This window comes from Helianthus annuus, chromosome 4 (assembly GCF_002127325.2).
Source record: "Helianthus annuus cultivar XRQ/B chromosome 4, HanXRQr2.0-SUNRISE, whole genome shotgun sequence".
Classification (NCBI taxonomy): domain Eukaryota; kingdom Viridiplantae; phylum Streptophyta; class Magnoliopsida; order Asterales; family Asteraceae; genus Helianthus; species Helianthus annuus.
Window position 1 is genome coordinate 151,911,257 of NC_035436.2, and position 26,769 is coordinate 151,938,025.

The window sequence follows — 26,769 nt, forward strand, 5'->3', positions numbered from 1 at the left end:
AAGAGGTACATTGATGTTGGTTTGGTCCTATGATCGAATGTTGAGGGTCCGGTCAAAGATAGATTTAAAGTGTGATTCTTAGTTCCTTTACCGACATAGCTAATGGTATGAAAGGTGTTGAACCAGAGAGAGTTTATGATTAATGTCTAGATTTAGATTGATTAATGAATCAATTATGAAGCTTGCAACACAAACATGGCTCAAACATTCAAACAATTCAAGTTATATTTTGGAGTTGTGTAAACAATTCTTGAATCAAAAGCGTCAATAATCAACAAAAAAATTTAATGGTGTAAGGAAAGTCTTCACAAGATCATTTAACGATTATACCCAATATAGATTCAATGTTGAAGAAAAAACCTTAAGATAAACTAATATCAATAGCATTTATCCTATCACAATGTAAATGGTGTAAGAATTGCTTCACAAAAGTGATTAAATAACCATACTAAAGTGCGCTAGAGTATATATAAATAATGATGATTTTAGCCGGTTTTTACACGGAATCAAGTCTTAAATTTAGAAAAAAACGATAAGATACTATCACTCAAAATACCAAGTTGGGGCAAGCGTACCGATCATTGGCGTAATATAGTGATAGTAAGATACCGAGATCGTCCAAAGATACAAGAGCTTTTAGTACTGAGATTCATCAACATCTAGTCAAGTTATAAAACGAGCGGTTTTTGTAGGTTTTATAAAAAGACATACAAATAAATAATAAAAGATGGCTGGCTTTAAAATAATCTTTAAGAAACGTTTACTTAGGCTTTTACTTCACTTTATGCTTTGTTAACTAAGTTTGTCATGGATTTACAGAGAGTTTACTCTAGGGTTGTGCAAAGGGTGAGACCCTACCCCTCTGGACCCGGTATCTCTAGAACCTTTACCCTATAAAATGAGAACCACAAACCGACCCTTTTATGTTTACCGGATTCCGGGTCCAAAAAGGTTCTGAGGGGTTGGGTAAAGGGTCTAGTGGGCTAGAAACTTAAATGTTATACCTGATCGGTTTCAAACTCACTAGGTTCCTGGTCACCGTTTGGACCCTCAGACGATCCACCGCTACTGGGAAGAGATTGAAAACTACCGGGCAGCGGTCCACCACTAATAGGAGGAGATTGAAAACTAATGGGCGATGGTGGATAATAACCAGCATAATTACCCTGAAAGGCATCCAAACCCCAAGGATCATGACTTGCATCAGACACAAGATTGAGATCGAACGAAACATTTAGATCAAACAAACCCGGATTGTTATTTTGATTGTTTTGATGACTCCCCTTATTCGACTCGCTAGCCGAGTCACTACCGAAAAAGTTTCCGTCACCCAAAACGACATTGATAACGTAAGATAATTTGAATACAGAGAAATATAAAAGAAACAAATAGAAGTTGAATGAAAATGAATAAGACTAGTGTCGTTTATATAGACGTTTTTACAAAATATTACATCGTTTCTACGAAATATTACATCGTTTCAAATGATTAACATGCAAATCGAGGAATCTAACGTCGAATCAAATAACTCGCACGAATATCAAGAAATATAACGTCTAATCACATAACTGGCATGAGAATCGAGGAATATAACATCAAATCGAAGAATCTTATGTCTGGTCACACCCGTATCGAGGAATAATATGTCGAGTTAAAAAGTTAAAATAAAAAAATGAAATTCGAATATATGGGCCATATAACCTTATACGAATCGTATAAAGGTGTCGTAACCAGACAAAAATCTTATTCTCACATAGTGTATACGGGCTGTATAAGATTATACGACTATACAGCCCGTATAACTTTATACGATCCGTATATACCATGTAAGAATAAGATTTTACCATATAAGATTATTAGCACCCTATGTTTATTGTTTGGAAATTGTAAAAAAGATGATATGGATAGGTACATGGTTGCAAAAGTCGCTAGTCGCTCCCTAGTCGGTCGACCGGGGAGTTGAGAGTACTCGGCTTAGGCGGAGAGTACTCGAGGAGTAATCAGACATGTTAAAGTATAAAGAAATTAGTTTTTGGAAGTTATATATATGTCAAATAACATAAATTTACTAATATCTAGAACAAAATACGTGAAAATGATATTAATTCTTTAACATGATAGACATAGAAATTATGTTTTATTATTTTTTAAGTCAAACTCGGCCCGAGTTGACCTACTAGATACGATTTTGGCCAAGGTTGACCGCGTTTGACTGATTTCGAGTAATTAGTCAGAGTCAAAAAAAATTGTCTCAGCAGCCTACCTTGTAACGACTACTCAGAAAATATACAACGTTGGAAACCTTTTTTAGGTAAACCTTTTTTAGGTATGACATCTAAAAGTAGGGAAAGCTTTTTAATACACACCCCCACTCGATGATATGTCATATGTAACTTCGTTGCAATGGCACCTTTTTGCATTTAATATTTGTCCCTATCATATCATATACTCCAACTAAACACCTTTTTATGAAGATATTCTTTTTTTTTTCTTTTCAAATCTATACAACTGCTACCTAATTTTTGTAAACCTTTCTTTTGACATTATGCTTCTTTCATATTTTATTGATTAAACTCTTAAAATAGTTTTTGAGATTTGTTCACTTTTCCTATTTTACTATAAAATTCAAATTTTTTGAATCTGAGTTCATGTAATTTCAATTTTGTTGTCATTTTCATCCAAAATCAAAATCTGATCAGATTTTTCAGTTAACATCCAGCTATTCTGTTTTTTCCTTTATTTTAATGAAGGACAAAATGGTTTTTTTATCGTTTTATTATAACAAATTAAAAAAAATTGACTATTTTTCCCTTCATTAAAAGGGAGGAAAAAGACAAAAAAGTTGGATGTTAACTGAAAAATATGAACAGATTTTGCTTTTGGTTGAAAATGACAACAAAATTGAAACCACAGGTACTCAGATTCAAAAGATTTGAGTGTTGGACTATAATTATCTTGAATTCTCTGTAATTATGTTAAAAAGCAAATAATTCTTTATTTGGATTTTTTTTTGTTTTCAGTGTGCTGATATATTTTTTTATAAAGAAAAGAGCTGTATTATTCGCATATGTGCTAAAATCAATTATCTTAATTAATTTTCATGTGCTAATATAATTTAAAAAGTGTTATTTTTTTGTATGTGCTAATTTAACATTTCTTTAAGTGTTATGTATTGTTTTCACGATTCTGATGTCTATTTTTGTAATTTTATCATTGCCAAACCTTTATGATGATAATAGAAAATAAATCGCCGATGTATAAATGTCAGTCTTTCCTTTCTGTTTGAGCTTCTATCCACCACATACCTTTTTCCCACATTATGGCCCCTTCATTTGATGATCCAATTTTCATCTCACGCGCCACCACCACCACCACCGCATACTCCAAGCGCCGGAAGCTTATGGATAACCACCACCAGAAACCTCTGCTACCTGGTCTACCTGATCACATCGCTCAACTTTGTCTAAACCTTGTCCCTCCCTCCACCCTCTACTCCGTCTGCCGTTCATGGCGGCGATTGATCTACACATCGTCTTTCCCGCCGTTCCTCTCTCTCTACACTCTCTCTTTCCCCACCACCACTTCCTCCGGTCACAACCCAACACTCCAACTCTCTTCTTTTGACCCAATCTCTTCCAACTGGAGTATCATCACTCCACCCACACCCTACCTCCGCCACATCTGCCTCCGTCACCCTTCGTTCATCGCCCGAAACTTACCCATGCAATCAATATCAGTCGCCGGCAACCTCGTCTTACTCGCCGGAACCACCGGCGACCTCCTCCCCGCCCTCCCACACCCTCTAATCTTCAACCCACTATCCAAGACTTGGTCCTCTGGTCCCCCGTTCTCAACCCCACGACGGTGGTGCGCCGCCGGAGCCTCATGCGCCGCCGTGGTTGTCGCGAGTGGGATAGGCTCACACTTCACCCAGACCGTTGCTCGGTCCGTTGACAAATGGGTGTTCCGGGAACCAAATCTTATTGATAAAAAAGGTCAAGATGCAAATGGGGTTTGGAAAAAGATGGGATCTTTGATAGATGTGAAGTTTAGTAGAGAAGCCATTGATGCAGTTGGATGCAAAGGGAAGCTTTATATGGTGAACGGTGGTAAAGAAGGGGTGGTTTATGATGTGAACTCCGACGAGTGGTGGCAGATGGCGGAGGGGATGGTGGGTGGGTGGAGAGGGCCGGCGGCGGCGATGGATGATGAGATAATATATATGGTGGATGAACAAAAAGGCGTGTTGAGGAAGTATGATGATGTGGTGGAAGTGTGGGTGGATATTTTGGAGGATGATATGTTAATAGGGGCTGAGCATATTGCCGCCGGTGGTGGTAGAGTGTGTGTTGTGCGTGGTGGTGGTATTGGGATTTTGGTGGTGGATGTGGCGGCAGCGACGCCGTGGTTGTCGGTTTTGGATACTCCGGCGGGACAACAAGTGTTGGGGCTTCATATTCTGCCTAGAATGTCTTCGCCGGAGTTTCAATCGCCGGAGGTATGCTAAGAGTCCAACGGTTTTTATTAGGTTTATTTTTTGAATCAGTTTTTTACCAAGTTTATTTAATATTTTCTTTCACTATTCTCACTTCTCAAAATGTTATTTCACGTTAATTTTCATTGTATCCTATATATATCTACTAGGTTAGAACCCCGTGTATTACACGGGTTGAATAAATGTAATTTTATATATTAAATAATAAAAACTTATATCTTTATGAACATTATATATTGTATGGGTTAAATAAATGTAATTTTATATATCAAATAATAAAAAAGTTATATCTTTAAAAAACATGTGTATTACACAGATTAAATAAATGTAATTTTGTATGCTAAATACTAAAAACGTCATATCTTTAAAAAACCCCGTGTATAATTGGGTTGAATTACCAAATAATAAAACTTACATCCTTAAAACCCCCGTATATTACACGTGTTGTATAGATATAAAAAAGTTATATCTTTAAAAAACATGTGTATTACACAGATTAAATAAATGTATTTTTGCATATTAAATACTAAAAATGTCGTATCTTTAGAAAACCTGTGTATAGTAGGGTTGAAAAATCTACCAAATAATAAAAAAAATTATATCATAAATAAATGTAATTTTGTATATTGAATACTAAAAACGTCGTATCTTTAAAAAAAACCCGTGTATAGTCGGGTAGAAAAATCTACCAAATAATAAAAGAAAAATATATCCTTAAAAACCTCGCGTTTTACTCGAGTTGAATAAACATAATTTTGTATACCAAATAATAAAAAAAGTTATGTTTTTAAATAATTAGGATAACATGTAATATTAATTTATTATTTATATATTTAATATAAGATAAGTAGATAAGAGAGGTATTTGTTTTAAACATATATTAAATTAACAATTTAGATTTGAGGATAATATTTTATTAAAGTATGATAAGATTTAATATTAATTTATTATTTATTTATTTAGATAAATATAAATTTGAGAATACCTTCAATGAATGACACGTGTTAAAAGTTAGTTTCTTTTATTATAGTAGTTAGATGTATATATAATGAGATAGAGTGGAAGGGTGTGAGAATATGTAAGAATATTCATTTGTACTTTTGGTTTTGATTGAATTTATATGTTGTGTATATATTGCATAAAGTTACTATTTACATAATACTACATAGCTATCTTGGGAGTTCAGATAGATAATTCAGAAAGTTGGAAAAACAATGTACTTGCTATTTACAGAAAACATAAGACTACATGGTATGGTGATGGACCATCCTTGGAGGATGATCCGCCACGTAGGCGCCACATCATAGTCCTCCCAAGGATGGATCATCCTCCAAAACTAGGGGGCATGGGAGGATGGTCCTAGTCATCATCCTCCACCACTTTTATATTTTTTTTTAAATCTCCATCTTTTTTTAAACATTTAACAAATAAAGTAATAAAATATTTTAATTAATATTATAAAACATTACATAAACATAAAAAAAAATTAAACTTAAAAAAAATAAACTAAAAAAAACATAAACTTAAAAACCTAAAGTAAAAAAAAAAACGTAAAAATATCCTAACATACTAAAATAAGCTACTAGTCGTCGTCTTCCATGTGGTGGGCGGGTTCGTTTTCAGCGTTGTTCCAAATATGCTCCACCAAGTCCGCTTGTAGGTTGTGATGTGTGTACTCGTTACGTAGAGCGAAGGCGTTCAAATCTTGTTTTTGCTCACTAACTGGAACAGAATTTCCAGTAGACGCGTTTTCGTCGTAATCACATATCGCTCTCCCTTCGTCTTCAATGATCATGTTATGAAGGATGATACAAGCGTACATAATGTGTCGTAACCTCCTTGGTGTTTGCGAACGTGCTGGAATAGAAATGATGTGCCATTTTTTTTGTAGAACACCAAAAGCCCGTTCAATATCTTTTCTTGCGCCCTCCTGAAACTTTGCAAATTTTTTCCTTTTGTCGTCGGTCGGGTGCGGGACAGTTTTAACAATTGTCAAGTACGTTGGGTATATCCCATCGGCTAGGTAGTAACCTCGCCTGTACTCCACCCCTGAAACCGTAAAGCTTGTGTCTGGACCTGTACCCGCCACTACATCATCAAAAATCTGTGACTGGTATATGATGTTGAGGTCGTTGAGTGAACCAGGTAGACCAAAAAAAGCATGCCATATCCAGAGATCCTGTGACGCAACAGCCTCTAGAATGATAGTCGGATGTCCCTGATCTCCCCTAGTATACTGACCTTGCCATGCAACCGGGCAGTTCTGCCACTGCCAGTGCATGCAATCAATGCTCCCGAGCATTCCTGGGAAACCATGTCTCTGTTCGTGGGCTTGATATAATTTTTGAACGTCGTTTGCGTTCGGTTTCCGCAGGTATCGCTTGCTATACAATTTGACAACCCATTGGCAAAACTTGTATAAACATCGACGTGCGGTTCTTTCAGACATCCTAATGTACTCGTCTAATGCATCTGGTGCGTAACCGTACGCAAGTTGGCGAATGGCCGACGTACATTTTTGTAAATTGCTGAAACCCCTTTGACCCCTAGCATCGTTTCGCAATGTAAAAAACGGATCAGACTGGGCCATGTCGCCTGCAATACGTAAGAACAGTCGACGACTCATGCGGAAACGACGTCGAAAAATCTCGGCTGGGTACACGGGTTCGTCGGCAAAATAATCGGCTACTAGTTTATCGTGGCCGGCTATAAATTTAGAACAAAACAAAAATGAAATTAATTAAAACATACATTTTAAAATCTATATAAAACATAAGGAAAAAAAATAAAATACCTTCTTGGTCTCGGTTATATTTTGCTCGCCTGGTTAGCGGTTGGGACGACCCTTCAGCGGCCGCCATGAACACCTGAGCCGCGTTCATAATCATGTTGTGCATAATAACATCCTCTTCCGAAGATGATGAATACCACTCGGACGAAGACGATGAAGACATAGAAGAAATTGAAGAAATGGAAGAAACGGGTGAAGCCATGATAATTTTTTAGCGAGAGATGTGGTGGAAGCGGGTAAAAAATGATACAAAATATGATGAGTTTTTATAAAAAGGGAAGAGTGGTTTATAAAATGTGAGAGAGATGGGGTGGTAGTGGGTGAAAAGTTGTGAAAATTGGGGTTAAAGAAGTGAGTATTTATAAAAATGGAATTGAAATGGGTGTATTTTTGAAAAGTAGCCGTTACCTTTTTTTTTTTATTAATTGTTCAAACGGTCATAATGGGGGGGCCCACATCAATTGCTTCGTCGAGAACGTCTGAAAATGGACGGGGAGGACGGCGACGTATGGGGGCGGCACGGTGTTTGGACCGTCGCCGACCCGCGACGGGCCGGGGCCGACCCCCATACCGTATAGCCTAAGGAGATCAGATATGTAGTTTATTGCCGTTCCAAAAGAATAAATATGTTGTTTATTTTTGTTACTAGTGGCCTAGTGCATTGTAGATATTTTATTTCATATTTTATATTGTTTATCTTTTTAGCTAAACATTACAGGAATTATACTATTGTACTATTTAGCATATATGTTTCATTACGCTGCAAGTTATAAATTATAATATGTTTATTAGGCTATAAATTTTACACTTAGAACACACAGGATATCAAAGATCTAATCTGCCGAGCATATGTTGTTGGTATTAGAGATACAACAGAGAAGAACAAAAGGTTAACAAGTATTGAAGACAAGAGCAATAGGGCTTTTTATTATATCAGAAAAGTTGCGTACAATCACAATGAACAAAGGATCCTTTAAACACTAAAATTATCGAACGGAAATAAACTGAAAGATAGAAAAATCAGCAAGACTCATAGACTCAGGCATAGGCTTTATTCAACAGATAATTCAAACTTTAAACAGTAAAAGTAAAGATATCACGTGATTGCATGCATGAGAATAGGAATTTAGTTATGACTTGGCCCACCATTACTTGCTCCATGATCCATATCTGAATCTGACCCATATTCCAACCAATTACCAGAGTTTGGATTACTTTTATTACACCCGATAATTCAAACTCCTTGACTCCTAGCATCTTTCTGAAGAACACAAATTTTTTCCCTGGATAATGCTTTAGTAAGGATGTCGGCTACTTGACTTCTTGTGTTACAAAACTCCAGCATAACTTCCTCCTGCTTGACCATCTCACGAATGAAGTGATGTTTCAACTCAATGTGTTTCAATCTATTATGCATCACTGGATTCCTTGAAAGGCTGATAGTAGATTGATTGTCACGAAAAATGACTGTACCACCTACTTGTTTGAAGTGCAGATCTTCTAGAATACATCTTAACCAAATTTCTTGGCAAGTGGCTGCGGTCGCAGCTATGTACTCTGCTTCAGTGCTTGATAACGCAACCGTTCCTTGCTTCTTAGTACTCCATGTAATTGCAGCACTGCCAAGAGAAAACACATTGGCAGAAATGCTTTTTTGATCATCAATACAACCTCCCCAGTCACTATTTGAATGACCAACTAGCTTCACCTCTTGATTAAGTTCACCTTTAGCAAATAACAATCCAAACTTTATTGAGCCAGCAACATACTCATAATTCTTTTTACCGCACCAAGATGAAGACATGAAGGACTTTGCAAAAAACGTGACACCAGGCTAATCGTATGAGCTATATCAGGCCGATAGTGAGTGAGATAAATAAGACTGCCAACCATACTTCTATAGAACTTGATATCAACCTTTTCTGAATGATCTTCAATTTGGAGTTTTTCATTAGAATTCAGGGAGTTATTTCAGGTTTGCATTGAAGCATACCTTTCCTTTGATAACAAATCAGCAGCATACTTTTCTTGTGAAAGAAAAATTCCATGGCTTGATTGACATATCTCCAGATCCAAAAAATAAGTTAGCAAACCCAAATCAGTCATTTCAAAAGAAGCCATCATACCTTCCCTAAATTCATTCAGAAGAGCTGGATTCAGACTTGTATAAACAATGTCATCCACGTACAAACATACATAAATGACATCATGTATGCTAGTCTTCTTTACGTACAACATTGGTTCATTTTCACTTCTAATATAACCATGCATAGTGAAGTAGGAGTCTATCTTTGAATACCATGCCCTTGGTGACTGTTTAAGTCCATAGAGCGCTTTCTTGAGCAGGTACACTTTACCTTTTTGAACCTCAAAACCTTCCGGCTATTCCACATAAATTTCTTCGTCCAACTCGCATTAAGAAATGTTGTCTTCACATCCAGTTGGTAAAGCTTCCAACCTTTAAGGGTTGCAATAGACAAGACTATACGAATAGTTTCAAATTGAATAACAGGAGCAAAGCTCTCCTGATAATCGATACCTGTTTTCTGAGAATACCCCTTGGCTACGAGTCATGCCTTATGTCTCAACACACTTCCATCAGGTCCAATCTTGGTTTTAAATAACCATTTTACACCAACTAAGTTCTTACCAGGAGAAAGATCCATGAGCTCCCAGGTCTTGTTCTTTTCTATTGCCTCCAACTCACATTCCATTGCCTTTCTCCATTCTTGTTTAGTGACAGCCTCATCAAAGGTTTGAGGATCCGAAACATTTAGTGCAAATTGGTATGTGTAGAAGTCAGGAGCCATGTTTATGGGAGTGGTTGCATCATATACATCATTCAAGGACTTAGTCTCAATATAGGTGAGGTAGTTGTACTAGTAGATGTTGACTTATCACTAGTACTAGAGGTTACATGCAAAGTTGATGAGAATTGAGGACTAGTACTTTGTACAGGAGATTGTAAAGCCTTATGAGTTGAATTACTTGAAAAGGTTGCATCACTTGTGTCCCCATGTGCAGATACACTAGCATTACTAGCCTCCATAGGGAATGGATCTACATAATAAGTAGCATAAGTTTGACTTTCTACTTTGTTACTAGACCAATCCCACTTTTCGTCTTCCAAACACTCAACGTGTTTTTGAGTTTGAAACACCTTAGTGATTGGATTATATAACCTGTATCCAGTACCTTGATTTGCATAGCCAATAAAAAATACGTTTTTCACCTTTGATATCTAACTTTCTCCTTCCTTGGGATTTTGTAAGAGTGTATGCCACACACCCAAATACCCGTAACTTCTCAACATTTGGTTTTTCTCCACACCAAGCTTCTAATGGAGTCAGACCATCAACTGCAACAGTTGGTGATCGATTCATTAAATACACAACCATTGCCACTGCTTCCGCCCACAAAAAATTTGGAAGCTCCTTATCTTTCAACATACTTCTAGTAAATCCCATAATGGTTCTGTTTTTTCGTTCTACAACTCCATTATGTTCGGGAGTGTATGGTATTGTTAGCTCACGTCTAATTCCCATCTCTTCATAATAAGCATTAAACTGCTTGGAGATGAACTCACCGCTTCTATCGGTTCTAAGCACTTTGATTGACCTTTCACTTTGCTTTTCTACTAACTTTTGAACGACTTGAAACTTCTCAAATGCCTCTGATTTCTTAGCCAAGAAATATACCCAACACATCCTGGTGAAATCATCTACAAACAACAAGTAGTAATGACTTTGGCCAAGACTCGGCACTTGCATAGGGCCACAGAGATCTGCATGGATTAGTTCTAACCTTTTGGTGGCTCTCCGAGACTTAGACTGAAAGGGTAATTTAGTTTGCTTTCCCATAAGACACCCCTCACAGTGAGGTGTAGTCTTAATAGTAGGCAAACCAATTACCATGTGTTTATCATGTAAAGTCTTGAGACTGCCATAATTCAATGTCCATACCTTAGGTGCCACAGTTGAGAAGTGGTCATCTTAGCATCATCTTCACTACATACTTCATCCTTGGTGGCATCTAGCAAGAACATGTTATTACTGGAAACAAGAATTTTCATGAGAGTCACACCTCTTTGAGAGATAACACATCTTCCATTTTCAAAATGGAGGGCATAACCTTTCTTCATAAGTTGACCCACACTAAGTAAGTTATACTCAAGTTTGGGTGCATAATAAACATCACTTAATAACTTATGTCCTCCTCATCCTGTATCAATCTTCACTGTTCCTTTACCTTCAATGGCCAGCTTCTTTTTCTCACCCAACTGCATATCCAACTTAAATGTTTCATCTAAATTCGTGAAGATTGACTTGGTTCCCGTCATGTGGTTCGAGCAACCAAAGTCAACGAACCATAGACTGTTGAAGTTGTCGTGAGTTGGGGTGTTTGTCATCAACATTAATGGCTTTTCCATTATCATGACCAAGTGTTGCTCTTCTTGCGGGTCTTCTTCCTTCTTTTCAGTAGGATTTGTGGCTAGGTTCACTTGGGCATCTTCGGTATTGTACCAACTATCCATTTTAACGTGACCAAACTTATTGCACACATGACATTGTGGAACTTTGCTTCTATCAAGGCCATGGCCACCTCGGCCTCTCCCACGTATAGAGCCTCTGCCTCGACCTCTATAAGTATTAAACCCAGAAGCCGGATTGTTATCTTGAAAAACTTGAAGAGCATGTTCATCATTTTTTTCAACTATGTCCTGAGACCGTCTATTAATTCTTTCTTCCTGTGATTGGAGTGATCCCATTAATTTTACAGGAGATAATTTGGATAAGTCAAAGGATACCTCAATAGATGGCACCACGTGATCAAATTTAGGGGACATACTACACAAGATCTTCTCCACAATGATTTGATCAGCAACTTTCTCACCAAAAGCTCTCTTCTGACTCACGATCGACATCACCCGAGAGAAATAATCTGCTGCCGGTTCTCCATCTCTCATGGACAGGTTTTCAAATTCCCTTCGTAGCCCATGCAATTTTGCAGCTTTTACCTGGTTATCGCCTTGGAACTCCATACGTAAGATTTCCCAACTCTCTTTAGTAGAGTCAGCAGCAACAATTCTTGAGAACAACATGTCATGAACTCCCTGTTGGATGATTGCCATGGCATGACATCTTTCTTTTTCATAGACTTCAGTCTTCCAGCATCAGTTTCACTTTGATTCACACCAGATTCGACCATGTCCCACAGATCACGAGACATTAAGATAGTTTTCATTCTTATACTCCAGTATTCGTATTCGTATCCTTTACCCTTGAACATGGGAATCGGGTTGGAGCAGTGGGTAACGTTCCGGTTTGTTCAACCATGGAGTAGGGTTTGTGAAAGACAAAAGAAACAAGAGCTTGAGTGTGCTCTGATACCACTGTTGGTATTAGAGATACAACAGAGAAGAACAAAAGGTTAACAAGTATTGAAGACAAGAGCAATAGGGCTTTTTATTATCTTAGAAAAGTTGCGTACAATCACAATAAACAAAGAACCCTTTAAATACTAAAATTATCCAACGGAAATCAGCTGAAAGACAGAAAAATCAGCAAGACTCATAGACTCAGCCATAGGCTTTATTCAACTGATTTCAAACTTTAATCAGTAAAAGTAAAGATATCACGTGATTGCATGCATGAGAATAGGAATTTAGTTCTGACTTGGCCCACCATTACTTGCTCCATGATCCATATCTAAATCTGACCCATATTCCAACGAGTTACCATAGTTTGGTTATTACTTTTATTATATGTCAACTCTTTACCTATGAATTTGGTATGCAACTCAACAACGGATGCGATGGAGTGCATTAAAACAATTGGAAGAAAATAATCAAATTAGGGTTTCAAACAATACTGTGGCATATTTGGTAGGCAAGGAACAACAAAGAATTCAATAGTATCCAGAAACCAGAAGGTAAAGTAATAGAAGATATAAAAGCAGACACGTTTTTATGGCTAAAAGCTAGATCAAAATTTAGCAATATCGTGTGGGAGAGGTGAGGGGATTTTAATATTAGAAATATTGTGATGTAAAATAAATATATATTTTTAGGGGGGGGGGAGGGTGTACTGTGATGTTTTTTCAGGTTTTACAGAATCCAACCGTTTAAAAAAATGTTAACTCTTTAGTAATGGCTATGATTTTGACTTATTATACTAGTGGATGTCGTGATGATATATAGAAACGGGATCTAGGAGAAAACGCTTAAAAGTGTGAGAACGGTGAGAACGCATCCTGGCCAAACACGTGTCACGCGGCATAGAGAAGCGCGGAGGGGCTTTTTTGTCCTTTTATCTTCTGCTTTTCCAGTTCTGCTTTTCCCAATATTGTATTTTTTTGGGGTTTAAGATTTTTGGCGTTAACCAAATTCAATAATTAATAGCGTTTAATGGTTTCATTGTATTAACATTTTGGCGTTTATGGCGTTTATCAAATCGTATGACATTGGAACCCCAGGGGGTCAGTCAGGAAATCTATCTGAATGGCGTTTTTTCAAGGCGTTTTAAACAAGATGGCCCATTGTTCTATTATTTCTATATACATTTTGGCGTTTGTGGTATCTTGGCGTTTTACAATTGTAAAATTATATTACAACCACAGGGAAAAAAATAAGAAGCGAAGAATATAAATTAAAAATCCTAATCGGATCTCTCTTCACAATTTTCACTGTCATCAGTCTCTCTCTTCTTTAATATTACAAGAACTGTCACCAAATATATGGCGTTTTATGTAAAACTTAACAAACCCATCGGTTTGATTATTTTGACTGCTCGTCTGTTGAAGTGGCTTTTTGTGGATGTTTGGGTACATAGATCTATGACGTGTGGGTGGGTTTTTCGCTTTTTCTTCATCTTGATCTTCATCTTTATAATCATCCCACTCTTTAGTGTCATTGATCTCTTTTCCTCATCCAAGCCTTATTCGAGAACAAATAACACAAAATGACATTCGTTTGTTATCAGTATCTTTTTCCTGAAGAATTGTCCATCTCATGCAGCAAAATCTTTCTGAGTTACTCCTCTCAGCTAACAATCCATTCAGTGAAACTTCATGAAAAACAATACTGAATATCCAAGAAAGCATATTAGACATCTTTAATTTTTTTTATTTTTTGGCGTTTTACAGTGAGTGGTATTTAGTAGTATTTGGCGTTTATTTTTTTTTTGTTTGATTAAATGGAAGTTGCTGAGAGTTATTATTTTATAGGATTTCTTTTGGCGACGTAGGTTAGGCGGTGCATTATTATAATAAACTATTCGTCGTTTCAGTTACTGTTTGTAATTATTGTTTTTGATAAGTTTTTTTCTCTGAAGTCTGTAACACGTCCCGTCTTTCAAGTTTGGCGTTTTAGATTCTAATATAACAAAATTTTCCCTCTCTTCATTTTTACTGTTTTGCAGTTACTGTTTCTAGTTACATTTTCAAGTTTGGTTTTTATTTTTTTGTTTTTTTTATAATACTTTTCCAAAGTAATTTTATTATAGTTTGGGAGTTTTTGGGGGCGTTTTACGGCATGATAGCTTTTTAATAAGCATTTGGCTGTCTGGCGTTTTTATTATATATGGTGTTTTGTTATATAACAACCAACTGAAAAAGAAAATAAAAAAAAGAATATATAAACAATTGATCTTCCAAATCTTCACTGTCACCAGTCTTTTTTTTTTGAATCATCTTAACTGGCTGGTTCGACTATTGTATGATTCATTTTGTGTTTTGTTTTTCAAGTAGTTTTTTTGTGGATGTTTGGAAGCACAAAGTTTGACATCAACATCTTTTTCTTAAAGATTTGTCCATCTCATGCTGCAAAATGTTATTAAGTTTACACCCTTCAGCCAAAAATCTTGAATTTTTCCAATGAACGATGTTTGATTTTTTAATTTTGGCGTTTTACCGATAAAAAGAACGCCACTAAATAAAAGCACCTTACACCTCCTCAAAATTTGATCATGCTAAAATCAATAATGTTTTGCTGTATGAGATGGACAACATTGTTAATCATTGGTTAAAAAAGATGACTGACAATGTTGTCCACCCCATACAGCTAAACTTTATTGACAACAAACCTCAATAACGTTTTTGTATGTTTTGGCGTTATAAATTGGATGGAAGTTGAGGATATGTTGGTGCATTGAATGTCTGTTAACTTCGTCTTAATCGAGTCTTAGGTCTAGATAGGTTAAATTAGGGTTTGGAAATCAAAAAGTGGATTATATCATGTAATTCCGCTTGAAATGACAACATGTCATTTCAAGCGAAATCATATATATTGTTATTCCGCTCGAAGTTACACATAGGTGATTTCGCTTGGACGTTTCAAGCGGAATCAGCTCTAGTATAAATAGGTGTAGGTTGATTTCAGTTGGAAGAGTTCGAGCGGAATCAGGTCTTGTGTATTGAGTCGAGGTGCTGCCGGATTCTTGTCAGAAATCATTGTAAAGGCTCAGAGATCATTAATAGAAAAGAATTGAAAGGAAATAAGTTGTTTGACGTTGTTTGCATTGATTCCGCCTTTGTAAATGATGATGAACTACTCAACTTGACTATTTAGGGTCACCGGAACGATCCAACAGGATAAGTCAATAAGATTTTACTCAATGAAATGGACAATATCCTCACTTAAGGATTTTGTCCATTACATTGAGCGAAAGCTTACAGACAACCAAACTGAATTTCAAATAAACGTTTTGGTTTAGAAGATATTTGATGTTTGGTTTTTTTGGCGTTTCTAAGACGAATGATATATATTAAATATGTCGTTTGGGGTTTTGTGTATGTTTTTAATTGAAAGCCTGAGATGTTGTATATATAGGATTTTTTTGGCGTTTTTTTAGGCGGGATTTTATTATAATTAAGTTTGGCGTTTTATATCTAATGACGTTTTTAGTTAGAATGGTGTGTGCTATTTGTTTGGCGTTTTATTTCATGAGATGGCGTTTTGTGTGGAGAAGTCAAAAAAGCCTTTTACCCTTAATGAAGCGCGTCCACGTAATAAAATTGATGTTATTTACGAAAACGTCACCGCGCCAATCTAGTCCATAGATTGTTTTTGATCGGACGATCCATAAGCGTTCTCACCGTTCTCACACTTTCTACCGTTTTCTCTAAATCCCGACCCATGATATATATTTAATAAAATTATGTATTTAAAAACGTTTATTATTGTTTATAAATATTAGTCAATGGTTGCGATGCTAATTGAGGCAAATGTTTAAGACAACCGTATGTATACAATAAGTGAATTAATGTGATGGTGTATCGAAAGGGTAACACTGGGAATAGTTCAGTCTAATACCATGTGACAAGTAAGAGTTCGTGCTATAAGATTCCAGACCTAACTAAAGGTAGAGTTACAATAATAGCCGGGGCTAGCCAACTATTGATATCTGAACGAGTAAAGTAGACTGCCACTAGAAGGTAACCAGAGAAAGGAAAAAAAAAAAATCCAAATCTAGTGATAAAATGTGCATTCGTTGGGCTACAATACCCTTACATGGTAGATAGTTAGAATGTCGATGGGAAGCGATGGACAAAGACTACGACCGAATGATTCTCAATATGACCCTAACCTGGATTTGACAACTAGGTAGATAGGACAACCATAAGAGCATTCACATCCCGTCCACCAAATTCTGTGAGAGGGTCCTCTACATTATAGACAGTGGTTATGAAGGGTTATGAGCGGAGAAGAGAGAAAGTTACTGTTATCTGTAACTATGAAAAAAACATGTTTAACCTATAAATTTTTTAGTGTTTTTAGAAAGTGGTTGTGAGTAGAGGATGAAAAAAAGGTAACGATAAAGACATCAAAAATATTATTTAATTGAAAATGAGAGAGAAAAATAGTAATTTTTAATGTAATTATAAAAATGAGGATGATGGATAAGATGTGAATGCAGTAAGGATAGTAGCAATGATGTTTTGCATTTAATGGTTAGAGGTTACTTGCCGTTCAAAAAAAAAAAAAATGGTTAGAGGTTACATCAGGTATAAGGGGGTAGGGGTGGTTATCACTTACCACTCATTTATCACTCACAACATCCAATCAATTTCCGCCATTTTATCAACCTTTATTCTATCACTCACAACCCTTTTTAGTAACCCTCACACCCCCTCACATCCTTCCATTTATCACGCGTCAATTTTATCACGGAAATTAAAATTCACGCGTTAAAGTTTGTTGGTGGCGGTGGTCTGTGCCATTCTTCCACGCGTTGAAAATGTTCATCACGGACAAAAAAGCCACCGCCCTGGGTGGCCTAAGGGGAATAATAAAGGCATAAATACGACTCTCATTTGAGAGAAAGGTCTTTTAACTCCATTCCAACCCACTATACACATTCTTTTAAATGGTTTGAATCCCGGACAACCATAATCATTATCACTACTTACTCCCACGTCAAAGAGTGATCACAAAAGAAACCTCCATCCTTTATGGTGAGGCTAACACACGTTATTGTTGTCTTGACAACTATCGAAGGAAGTAAGAGCTTCTGGAGTACTCATTGGAGCTAGTTATAATAGATCTTCACCTGGAGATCAATTCTAGCTTCATACAGTACTAGTGATATAATAATATGAGTAAATTCCGTTTTTGGCCCCTGTGGTTATATCACTTTTACTATATTAGCCCAAAATAATTTTTTTTAACATATGTGCCCTCATGGTTTCTATAACTAACTATTTTGGCCACTGAGTCTAACCAAACCCCAAACTCTGGTTAATTATTAGTCACATGGCTGGCACATGATGGGTATTATGGTAATTTCTCCTCCCCCCTTTTAGTGACACCTATTAAAAACAAATTAATACCCATTTACACCACAAAACCCTTAAATTCCCATCAAATATCAATCAAGATTCAATCAAATCCAAATCACGAGTTCATCAAATCCGGCAACAAAACAGTTTTCTCGATGTACGATGAACAAGAACAAGACGACCCACTTCAAAAACAATTCAACAACCTCCAAAAAGAATGGGATTCCATCAAACAATCATTTTCCAAATCCAATCGCCGGAGTTCCACCGTCGCCAACGACCACCGTGGGTTTCATCCATACGAGGATTCACCCAAAGAACTCATGACACTGTTGCCGAACGAATATTTTCCTGCAGTTGAAATAAATGAAGCAGCAGAGGCTGAGTTTGTTATTGTAGGCCTTAAAGCAACCTGAATTACCCTGAACAACAAACTTACTTTAATTTCATAGCCAATTGCTCTAAAAAACAGAGACCATTAATACATGTTGTGGATCAACCAATAGATCTGCAAAAACCTACATAATTGAACTAATAATAAATGAACATTTGAACTAAAAAAAACCCAAATCCAATGATATGATTGTTACTTCAAAACCGTAAGAGTTTAATGAAATTACTATAAATATACTCACAAAAGCAAGCTGAGGCTTTCAGTGCACAAATCTCTCTACTGTTATGAACCTCCAAATAACAAATCAGTAACATCGATGTTAACAATCTGTAATTAACAAATTAGAAAACTGAATAAGCTTAATACTTGTAGTCGAAGAAGCCAAAAAGCTAGAATTGAAATCGCACCTCACCACACACCAATCGTCTATTTCGACATGACCAGACCTAACGGATTCGATGACAAATTAAGAATCGAATTGTAATCAATTGTCTCCTGTTTCACCAAATAGAAGTTTATTAGGGGTCGAATTCAGGAGAATTGAGTTCGTCGTCTACAAATTGTTAGTTTCCACTACCAAATCATGACGTCAGTTATACAATTCACCAGAAATTACACCCTAAATCTCATGTGAAATTGATAATAAAACGCTGCTAACAGGCATCATCCTTCACCATGAACTATCCACATTGACTCTTTACAATCATCGTCCTCCTTCACCATCAACTCTCCATACAGCAGCGAGTTGAAGATGTGGAGCAAAAGGGGGTATTAATTTGTTTTTAACAGGTGTCAGTAGGGGAGGAGAAATTACCATAATACCCATCATGTGTCAGCCATGTGACTAATAATTAACCAGAGTTTGAGGTTTGGTTAGATTTAGGGGCCAAAATAGTTAGTTATAGAGACAATGGGGGCACATATGTTAAAAAATCTTATTTTGAGCTAATATAGTAAAAGTGATATAACCACAGGGGCCAAAAATATAATTTACTCTAATAATATATTAGTTATGATTTATTATTTAGATAAGATTATTGGGCATATCTCTTGTAAATAATAGCTACCATAAATAATAGTTATTATTAGATAAAATTATTGGGCATATATTGTGTTAAAGAAATTGAAAAGATAAGGATATTGGCCTGACTGAAAAGAAAGGATATTGGCATGCTGCATCGAAAACATGTTCTTTCGAAAGTCAAACTAAAATATTTTGTTGTTTAAGGGTGTGGGGTGGGGTTTATTTCAATCTTAACCAATCATATTTTTTTCCTTTAAAAAAAATAGTTTACCACTTCACCATTGTCTAAACCATTGCCAACATTTTGAGCAAAGTTTACCACTTTTATATAACACACTCTCATTGGTTGATTTTTTAGTTTGTCACTCTCAAGTGTTTAACCACTCCTAACATCCTAAATTTCATTTGATAAATTGTTGAAATTCACTTATGAAAAGTTCGTGTTAAGCATTTTGAATTTGTTACTAGACGAATTAAAAAAAAAGTGGTGCCGCCAACATCACACGTATTATACTTCTAAACCAACCCAACTCAACCTGAAACCCATTTCAACCCGAACTCATTTTGACCCGCAACCTGACCCGACCCACCCGCTTTGCCATGTTTGGTATGTCTTATGTACTGGGGTAAATCCAGTTCCACCGGTTTAAACCGTTGGACTGGTTTGAGTTATTTTGCAATTTGATTTTTAAATTTTAATAAGAGAAAAATGCCCGGATAGTCCCTGTGGTTTCACATTTTTTCACCTATAGTCCCCAACTTTCTAAAACTACCTGAATAGTCCTCAAGTTTTCATTTTTTGTTCCCGGATAGTCCCTGGGTCTAACTTCAGTTACTTTTCTCTATTAAAATGATGTGAAATGACAAAAATACCCTTACTTGTTAAATTAATAATTAAAAAGAAATAAGTAATACTTAAAAATGATGTGGGACCCACCACCCACCACACCCTCATCATCTTCTCCAATATTTACCTTCCACCACCACTTCCATCTCACCCCGCCGGAAAAATAACAAGTCCACATCACCTGAAATTGTTGATCCCGGCGATTTTCCGGCAAGATTCCGGTAGGTTTCATTTGAATCAGAAATCATTTTCCGGTGAGATTTTCTATGAGTGGTTCAACTTTTCGACAATCAACACCAACTATGAATGATCTTCAGTCAAACTCCATCAACAATTTATCTAAAGTGTACAGGATTCTGGTGAAGGTTGTACTCCCGCGAGATTCCGACGACGACGCAGACGTCCAAACAGAGAGTGATTATTATTCACATTTTTAATGGGAAGGACCCATCAAGTGTGTCACCCCAATACAACCATTTAAAGAAAAAAACACATTCTTTGAAGGATGAATTGATGGCAGTGACAAATTAGTGGAACATAGATTTTGAAGCTTCCAACAGATGTTAAAAAAATAAAAAAACCCAACCATCGTTTAATATACAACCCACTCACAATCCCTAAATCATTTTAAGTGATTTACTTACTTCCACACAACTTCAACAAATCACACAAGTCACAACCGAAGATGCCATCGTCTGTCCGTACTGCGACGAAGAATTCTCGAAACCGTTGATTCTCCCGCCTCTCCGCCACTGGAAACTCGCCGGAAAACCTCCGCCTACTCTTTCTCCGGCAACAACCGGTCAGATCTGAGGCTCCGCCGACGTAATCGTCCTCCGAGGCAACGACGATTTGGTTATTAATTTCTAAGTATTATTTAGAGTTAAGGATGGTGGTTTGATGATGGCCGATGGGGTAAGATTGGGGTGGGGTGGGTTTTGTAAAGAAGATAAAGTTTGGGGTGGGTTGTTGGGTTGAACTGATGAAGAAGATGAGGATGGTGGACCCATTTAAAATTTCTTTTAATATTAAATAATTAAAACATTTGTATTAGTAAGGGCATTATAGTCATTTCACACCCACTTAACAGAAAAAAAACTGAAGTTAGACCCAGGGACTATCCGGGAACAAAAAATGAAAAGTTGGGGACTATTCATGTAGTTTTAGAAAGTTGGGGACTATAGGTGAAAAAATGCAAAATCACAGGGACTATCCGGGCATTTTTCTCTTTTAATAAAATAGGATATTTAGGTAATACTTGTCTTCCATATTTCGGGTAATTGATCTAGTGTCTTACATTCCAATATTTCATTATTGATGAAATTGTTACCCATCTCGTCCAAGGTAATATTGTTTATAAATAATAAAAATGCTCTTAAAATCTATACTATATAATAAAAGAAACCATCTTTGGGACACTTGTCATTATATTAGGTTATGTATCTTTTAATTTTTCTATTATTTAGTTTATTTAGTTTATTTTTTTTCTAATTTTTCTAATCAATTATAGATAAACATCCTACTAAATATTATTTAGTTTAAACTCTTATGGATAATTAGTATTTAATTTAATCTTTTCTAATACAAGCATTATCCAAAAAAAAAAAAACCACTTTAAAAAATTCATACAACGGCTATTTTTAAGTCACCTAAACTCATGCAAAAGAGATAAAGCATCTTGATGTGGAGAAAAAAATATAACGTGTAATTGCATTCAACAATTCAACTATGCTATTCGGAGAAAATGTTTGTTAGTCTAAATTGTGCGTAAATTAACTCTTCTACTAAATATTATTTTATTTAATCTTTTCTGAGTTAAGTGTCATTTACGTCCATGTGGTTTGTTTACTTTTGCTATTTCAGACCACATTTTAAAATTGCACTGTTTCCTTCCTAACATTTTGGAAACGTGACATTTCAGTCTAAAAAAATAACCACATTTAAAAAATTCAGTTAGTTTAAGGGTAACCACAGTCAAAATTGCACCTGGTCAGGATCGAACCCGTGACCAGCTGCTTAGAAACAAACGAATTTTACCCTAAGCTAACTGAATTTTTTAACTGCGGTTATTTTTTTGGACTGAAATGACACGTTTTCAATATGTCAGGGTGAAAAATGGTACAATTTTGAAATTTGACCTGAAATGACAAAAGTGAACAAACCACAGGGACGTGACGTAAATAGCACTTAACTCATCTTTTCTACTTAATTATAGATAACTATTATTTAGTTTAAATTTAATGTATACTTCTCATTTTTTTTTATAATATACAAATTTATTCTTAATTTTTTCGATGATGTAATTTTCTCTAATAAACTATAAACTTCTACCATGGTATATATAATGCTAGACATAAAACCGAACCAAATTATTTATCATCAAAATCAAACTTTGTATTAATATATTATTTATTTTTATTTTCATTATTAAAAAAATATTATATCGATTTTATTACATAATTATTAAACAAATTGTATATAACTTTCAATATTACTTTATATATAAAATTAGATTTATTATGAGTTTTTTTAAATATAATTTATATTTTATCACTCAAATGCCTGCTTATTTGCTTATTGAATAACATGTTTGGTCACTGTATCTTTCATTTTCAATAATCATCTTCGCAATCACCATATCTATCACGTACACGTACCGAGTATATCCGTTAGCTTTTTATATATATTTTTCTTATTATTTGGTATATAAAATCATATTTACTCAACCCGAGTAATACACGAGGGTTTTTTAAAATATAACTTTTTTTATTATTTGGTAAACAATATTACATTTATTTAACCCGTGTAATACACGTTATTTTAAAGATATAACCTTTTTATTATTTGGTATATAGAATTACATTTATTCAACCCGTACAATACATATTGTTCTTATAGTTATAACATTTTATTATTTAATATATGAAATTATATTTATTCAACCCGAGCAATAAAGAAGGTTTTTAAAGATATATTGTTTTATTATTTATTATATAATATTTATTTATTAAACCCGTGTAATACACGGGGTTATAACCTAGTACTTAATATTTAATAAGAAAATAGGTGATTTTTTAGACAAAACCAAGATCAGTTACATAAATCCTAATTGTAATTTATGGAATTATAGGGTTAACTAGTAACACGGTTGAACCGCCCGATACAACCTGGTTCAACCGATTGACAATTTCATAGCCCAACCTGGTATGATTTAAAAACGGTTTTTAAAACATTAGTTCCTCCAACCCTATTTTCTCCCTTGATTAACTACTTTCTTTTTTTCTCCCATCCTGCCACGAGGACACATTGTACATATGTACAATTTGAAATTAATGATCCTGAACACAATTCATATATTATTTGATCAACCCTAAACTAGACACTAATAAAGTAATCCAACCTATCTATTTAAAAGGGTTGGCAGGGTTATAATGAAGCCATAGGCGCGTGATGGACTTTTTGGTTTTAGCATAACTTGGACATGACTTATTTAATTAAATGAATTAACAAAGTCAATATGAACACGATCCGTTTTATTAGACGAGTTAAAGAAGTCAAACCAAATACAATCTAGCTAATTAAACGAATTAGAAAAAGATAACTCGTATACAAATTTTTTTTCGTGTCATGTTTTAGTGATGGTAGCGATTGGCATTCTTTGATTGAGCTCGCCCATCTCAATGTGAATTGATTCCAACATTTTGTACAATTTAATCACTTGGGCTTGAGGCCGAGCTCAAATTTTCAGATTTGGGTCCCTTTTCTTGTTTGGTGATTGGCTTGCGGGCCTAATGTTGGATCGCTAAAACTCTGCATCCCAATCCGTGGTTCACATCACCTTGACCCAAAACAAATTTTCTGTTTTGACATGAACTTTTATGCTTGACCCCCCAATTGGACCATTAAAAACGGGTTTTAAATCCTGAAAAACTCATGGTAATCACGTATGAAGACTAATCACGTCCATATAATCAGGTATAAGTGTCTAAATGCAGTACAACACACCTACTATATATAACACTATTAACTCCAAGCCCAAATGGAGGGATCTGGTTGTCTTCCTTTGAAGAAATCCGAACCGGATTTAAAACCTGGGTTTGGTCCAGAATCTGGTTTTTTATTATTATATAATTTTTATTCATCTTATATTATACCCATCTAAAATCCAAACAATTTCCAATAAAGAAAACAAAAAACGCTAGAAGGAGGGCTTGAACCTCCGACCTTGTGGTTAACAGCCACACGCTCTAACCAACTGAGCTATTCCAGCTTTTGCCATATTTACTTAAATTATTATCTCTGTTAAAAAATGTTTAGGTAAAGACGTATTCCAGAAAAATACTTAGATTATTCAGATGCCAAACTTTACATACAAAACCATAACATCTGAACTTCTTATTCATACAGATTTATTCCCGTACACACAAACAACGAAAGGACAACTTAATCTAGTTTAGTGGCCTGCCTCATCGCTCTCGTACATTTACTTTGCCTAGTACTGGCTCTGTGGAGAAAACAGTATGCTCTCGGTCTCCCTGTTGAGTTTCAAGCTCTGAGCCTGGCTCGGTGACACCTGATACGAGTAGCTGATCACTTCGAGCGGCATGGCTCGGAACACCGATGTGTACCCTGCTAATGGGCTCTTCAGTGGAGCCCTGTTGGTCTTGAATGCTACCCACTCTAACCCGTTTTGTCCAGCCCGAGCTGTTGTGGCGAAGAACTGCGGCACTGGGAAAATGTCACCTCTGCTGACTTGCTCGTTTAACACGGCTTCACCGTTGTTAGACACCACCTGAACTTGTGCATCTCCGCTGAGCACATAGACGACTGTGTGGCTGTTCACTGTCCAGTGTGGCGAGACTAACGCATTCTGTATGTGGCAAAATGAAAGAATTAATTAAAATAGTAAATTACAATTAGTGGCAATAACAAATCTAAGTTAAGCGATTGATTACCGGTTGAAGGTATCCTTTCTCGGCACTGAGGTCCATGAGAGATAGAATGGGCAGTTTGTGTTCGTTGACCATGTTGAGTTTTCCAGCTTGGCGGTTGAAGACATCGGCCTCTCTTTGGTTATCCAAGTTGAACACAAGTTTAGCACTGCATATCGTTTCTTCGACACCATTAGATGGTCCTCCTCTTGATCTACGTTGTCGCATTTGTTCTTGTCCTTCGTCCGGAGTGACGAATTCCATCTGTTGCTGTACCTGGACAATAACCCCACGGTTGCTGGACTCCTGCAATGCCCTCACGATGTATGGTTCGCAGTTAAACGCCTCTGCGAGTAATTCGGTATCGAAACCCGAGTAGACATTGCCTTTGGCAACTTCCTCCTGCCCACCAAAGGGACTTCTTTTTCTGCCTTGTTGTCTTTGAATGTTTTGTAGTCCTTGAATGTGCTTCCTTGAAATTCCACCAGCCAGGAAAGATATCTGCCACAAATATATATAATACCATTTTAGACTATCATTCACCGATACAGTTTTTCAGTTCTTTTGAATTCTTACGAACCTTAGCTTGCAAGTCGAGCTGGTTGGCGGGGTTGTTGACGTCGTCAACAATGACAGCCACCACTTGTTGGTTCCTATCATTGTAAGTCCAGTAGACAGCACCTGCGGGAATGGCAATGATGTCTCCTTGTCGGAACCGATGTACTTTCTGGTGCGAGTCTGCCGAGGGATCCATCCTTCGTGGCTGCTGCTCATGTTGATGCCAGATCTGTTGTACTCCGGTGTCAAATGTTTCAGCACATCCTGGAAGTTGAATTCCTACAAGCCCTTCACCTGTAAAACCACCATTCTTATTAATAATAAATACCCGATCGTTTCGAAATGATCCTAGTTCAGATTGAAGACAAAGCGAATGTATATATGATTATGAACCTTGTTCAATGAAGAGCAGACGGGGGAATGGTTGGAAGCTCGGAAGGAAAAGAGAGTTGTGTTGTAACGTCATCCTAGACGGGTACGTTCCCAGACACTGGTACTCTTCATCGTTTACATTCCAATAGGATTCAATGAAACCGCCTTCGAACTCGAGGCGTTGGGTGGGTTGGAAGGTGGTGAGGTTCCGGAGGTTGCAGAACTCGGGGCCGCTGAGGCGGGGAGAGCGGGTGGTGGCGAGGACGGTGGTGCCGAGGAGGAGGCAGAGGAAGAAGCCGAGGATGAGTTTTGTAGCAACCATGGTTGGTGTGCTAGACGAGGAATGAGAAGTGGTGTGAGGGTAAGGGGAGGGTGGTGGGGTGGTTTTATAGGGTTAGTGGAAGAGAGTGTGGCGTAAGGGTTCTGTTTTGCGTAGCCATGATCGCCACTTGCACTGGAGGTTGATGGAGGTGTTGGATGATGGATATACACTTGGCAATGGTGGTGTCTTTTTCTGGACAACTGGACAAGTATAGGAATATTCCATGCAAGGTATTCAGATTGGTGGTGAATGGCGGAGG

General features: G+C 36.5%; 2 protein-coding genes, 1 long non-coding RNA gene and 1 other non-coding gene across 4 annotated transcripts; 1 reads left to right on the top strand and 3 right to left on the bottom strand.

Annotated features, from left to right (window-relative positions):
- Window positions 1-3,319: 3,319 nt before the first annotated feature.
- On the top strand, window positions 3,320-4,507 carry LOC110936903 (F-box/kelch-repeat protein SKIP25). Its single transcript, XM_022179311.2, has one exon. It carries the CDS (start codon window positions 3,320-3,322, stop codon window positions 4,505-4,507), a length of 1,188 nt encoding a protein of 395 aa, XP_022035003.1.
- Window positions 4,508-18,272: 13,765 nt separating this feature from the next.
- On the bottom strand, window positions 18,273-19,011 carry LOC118491342. The gene is made up of 4 exons (XR_004891346.1): window positions 18,864-19,011; window positions 18,698-18,783; window positions 18,502-18,580; window positions 18,273-18,413 (listed from the first exon to the last, which is right to left on the bottom strand). It is a non-coding gene; the product is annotated as an uncharacterized LOC118491342 (long non-coding RNA).
- A 5,512-nt stretch (window positions 19,012-24,523) lies between these two features.
- On the bottom strand, window positions 24,524-24,597 carry TRNAN-GUU. Its single transcript has one exon. It is a non-coding gene; the product is annotated as a tRNA-Asn (tRNA).
- Window positions 24,598-24,691: 94 nt separating this feature from the next.
- On the bottom strand, window positions 24,692-26,556 carry LOC110936902 (11S globulin seed storage protein 2-like). The gene is made up of 4 exons (XM_022179310.2): window positions 26,210-26,556; window positions 25,839-26,110; window positions 25,283-25,759; window positions 24,692-25,197 (listed from the first exon to the last, which is right to left on the bottom strand). Exons 1-4 carry the CDS (start codon window positions 26,508-26,510, stop codon window positions 24,820-24,822), a joined length of 1,428 nt encoding a protein of 475 aa, XP_022035002.1. The 5' UTR covers window positions 26,511-26,556; the 3' UTR covers window positions 24,692-24,819.
- Between the last annotated feature and the right edge of the window lie 213 nt (window positions 26,557-26,769).